The 2,217-nt window shown below is 62.2% G+C and overlaps 1 protein-coding gene across 1 annotated transcript; it reads left to right on the plus strand.

The window, feature by feature from the left end:
* Positions 1 to 1,081: 1,081 nt before the first annotated feature.
* On the plus strand, positions 1,082 to 1,908 carry LOC119288625 (F-box protein SNE-like). Its single transcript, XM_037568208.1, has one exon. The coding sequence runs from the start codon at positions 1,115 to 1,117 to the stop codon at positions 1,670 to 1,672; it is 558 nt and encodes a 185-aa protein (XP_037424105.1). The 5' UTR covers positions 1,082 to 1,114; the 3' UTR covers positions 1,673 to 1,908.
* The last annotated feature ends 309 nt before the right edge of the window (positions 1,909 to 2,217 follow it).

Genomic DNA, 2,217 nt, shown 5'->3' on the forward strand with positions numbered 1-2,217 from the left:
GCACGTAGGAACCCCGCGCCATGGAGTAAACAACGTGGATGCGGATGTCCATCGCCAGGAAAACCCAAAAGAAACTTTGATGTGAGCGTCCGGTGGAATACAGAATGTAGTGTGCACCAAAAAAGATGTAGGCGTGGCCAATGGTCGAAGCTAGCCGTTGCGTCGTCGCTCCACTTTTCTCGGCGTGGAACGGGACCCGAAATCCACACGAGCTGGCTATAGCTGCTACCGGTTACGAAATGTGCTTGTCGTGAGCACGGGCACCGTCGTCCTCCGGACGGCGCCCCCATATTTTTCTTGAGAAAGTGACGGCCCCTCTATATCTAAACAGTGTGCCTACCTCGCCGGTGCCAGGCTACAGGTAGTACGTACTTGCGTCGAATTCTTTGTGGAGTGGTCATCTCCACTGTGCACCGACGCTGATGGACGTATACCGGCACAAAAAAGAAACGCACGTACCGACCATAACTACACACGATCGTATGACCACCGTACAGTGCGCATGCCACCGTCGCCGCGGCCGCTTGACCGAGCTACAGTGCGCGCAACCACCGGCCATGGTGGTTGCAACGAGCGTCGTGCGCGGCGGTGCGAGCATCTCCCCGAGGAGGAGGAGGAGGGAAAACACGTACGTACGCGTGGCGTCAAAACGGAGGCGAATAGTTTAAGGCCGGGCTCCGGAGGAGTCGCTGCGGCGAGGTACGGTTGCTCGACGTCGCGCGCATCTCCACGCCGGCCCCTTGGCCCGTCCCGCTTGGCCACATCCCCCCCTTGGCTCGCCGCGCCAGATGCCCTAGCTTCTCGGCTCGCGGCAGGGTCGGTCGCCACCTCGGCCCTTGCCGGAGCCCGGAGACCGCACCTTCGGATGGATTCCTTTGCTTTACGGTGACCGGCCGATCGATCTAGGGCACCCGGCATCCACCATGGCCACTGCCATTATTGGTTCCTAGAAGGCTTTAATCGCCTTTTTATGTTGCGCCCCCACAGACACGAGCGGGAGCAGAGTCAAAACCCCGCCCCGCGCGCACCCCCTATATATACGCCCCTCCGCCCTCTCACCTCTCGCCACCTCCCTTCCCTCTACCCCTTGAACCAGCACCGCCGGCCCGTGCGTATGGGAGGACCTCCCGCGGCGCCGCGGCAGGAGGAGGAGGGCGCTGTGGTGGTGACGGAGCTGGAGGTGCGCGTGCAGCTGCTGGCCTCCGGCGGCGGCGGCGGCGGCGCGTACAACATCAACGACAACGCCGACATCCTGTCCGAGATCCTGGCGCGCCTCGACGGCCGCTCGCTCGCGTCCGCGGCCTCCGTCTGCCGCCTCTGGGCCGCCGTGTCGCGCCGGGACGCCGTCTGGGAGGCGCTCTGCCTCCGCCACGTGGGCCCGGCGTCCGGCCCCACCGCGGGCCACGCCACCCGCACCGTCGTGGCCGCGCTCGGCGGGTACCGCCGGCTCTACCGCCTCTGCCTTGGCCCGGCGCTCGACAGGCTCGGCCGCGCGGGCGCCCTCGCCCACGCGCAGGCCCGGGCGCGCCTGTCGCTCTCCCTCTCGCTGTCGCTCTTCTCCATCGACTGCTACGAGCGGCTAGGAGGCGGGAGCGGCGCCACTGCCGGCGCCGGCAGGCAGCAGCCTCCCTCGTCGCTGCTCTTCCTGTGCAAGCCCGTGGACGTGTCCTGATCAATGGCCGTATGATCCATCCTCAATGGCGTCGCGCTCCGGGCCGACGCACGCCGGCCGTACCCTCCCGACGCGCGGCGCGGTTGACAATGACATAGTGGTCTTTGTCCAATTTGCTCATTTTCATTTATTACTTATATTAGCACGGACCAATAAGGGTTAATTAATTGATTACGCATTTGTAGCTGTACCGCAGGGCCATTGAATATGGAAATAAACGAATGATTCTTTCTTTCTTTCTCAATGGATTGAGAGTGAGAGTGAGGGACCTTTCTCCGGTTTCCGATGGTTCCTCGGTGTACGCTTGGGCCTTGTTTGCGTCCGCTTGGCGACTTGCTGTTTCTCACCACTCGCCTTGTACCGCTCCCCGTGTTGTTGCTTCGTCTGGATGCTTGCGTGCAGCTCGCGCATGTGACCCAACCCATCCATCTGCTCCTCCTACTTAAGCTTAACTTACGTGGTAATCACCTCACCTCACCTCTCGCGACCGGGTGACGAACGGATGAATGAATCGGCGAGTGCTAATCACCTTTTGGTTTGTTCGC

This window comes from Triticum dicoccoides, chromosome 4A (assembly GCF_002162155.2).
Source record: "Triticum dicoccoides isolate Atlit2015 ecotype Zavitan chromosome 4A, WEW_v2.0, whole genome shotgun sequence".
In the NCBI taxonomy this organism is placed as follows: Eukaryota; Viridiplantae; Streptophyta; class Magnoliopsida; order Poales; family Poaceae; genus Triticum; species Triticum dicoccoides.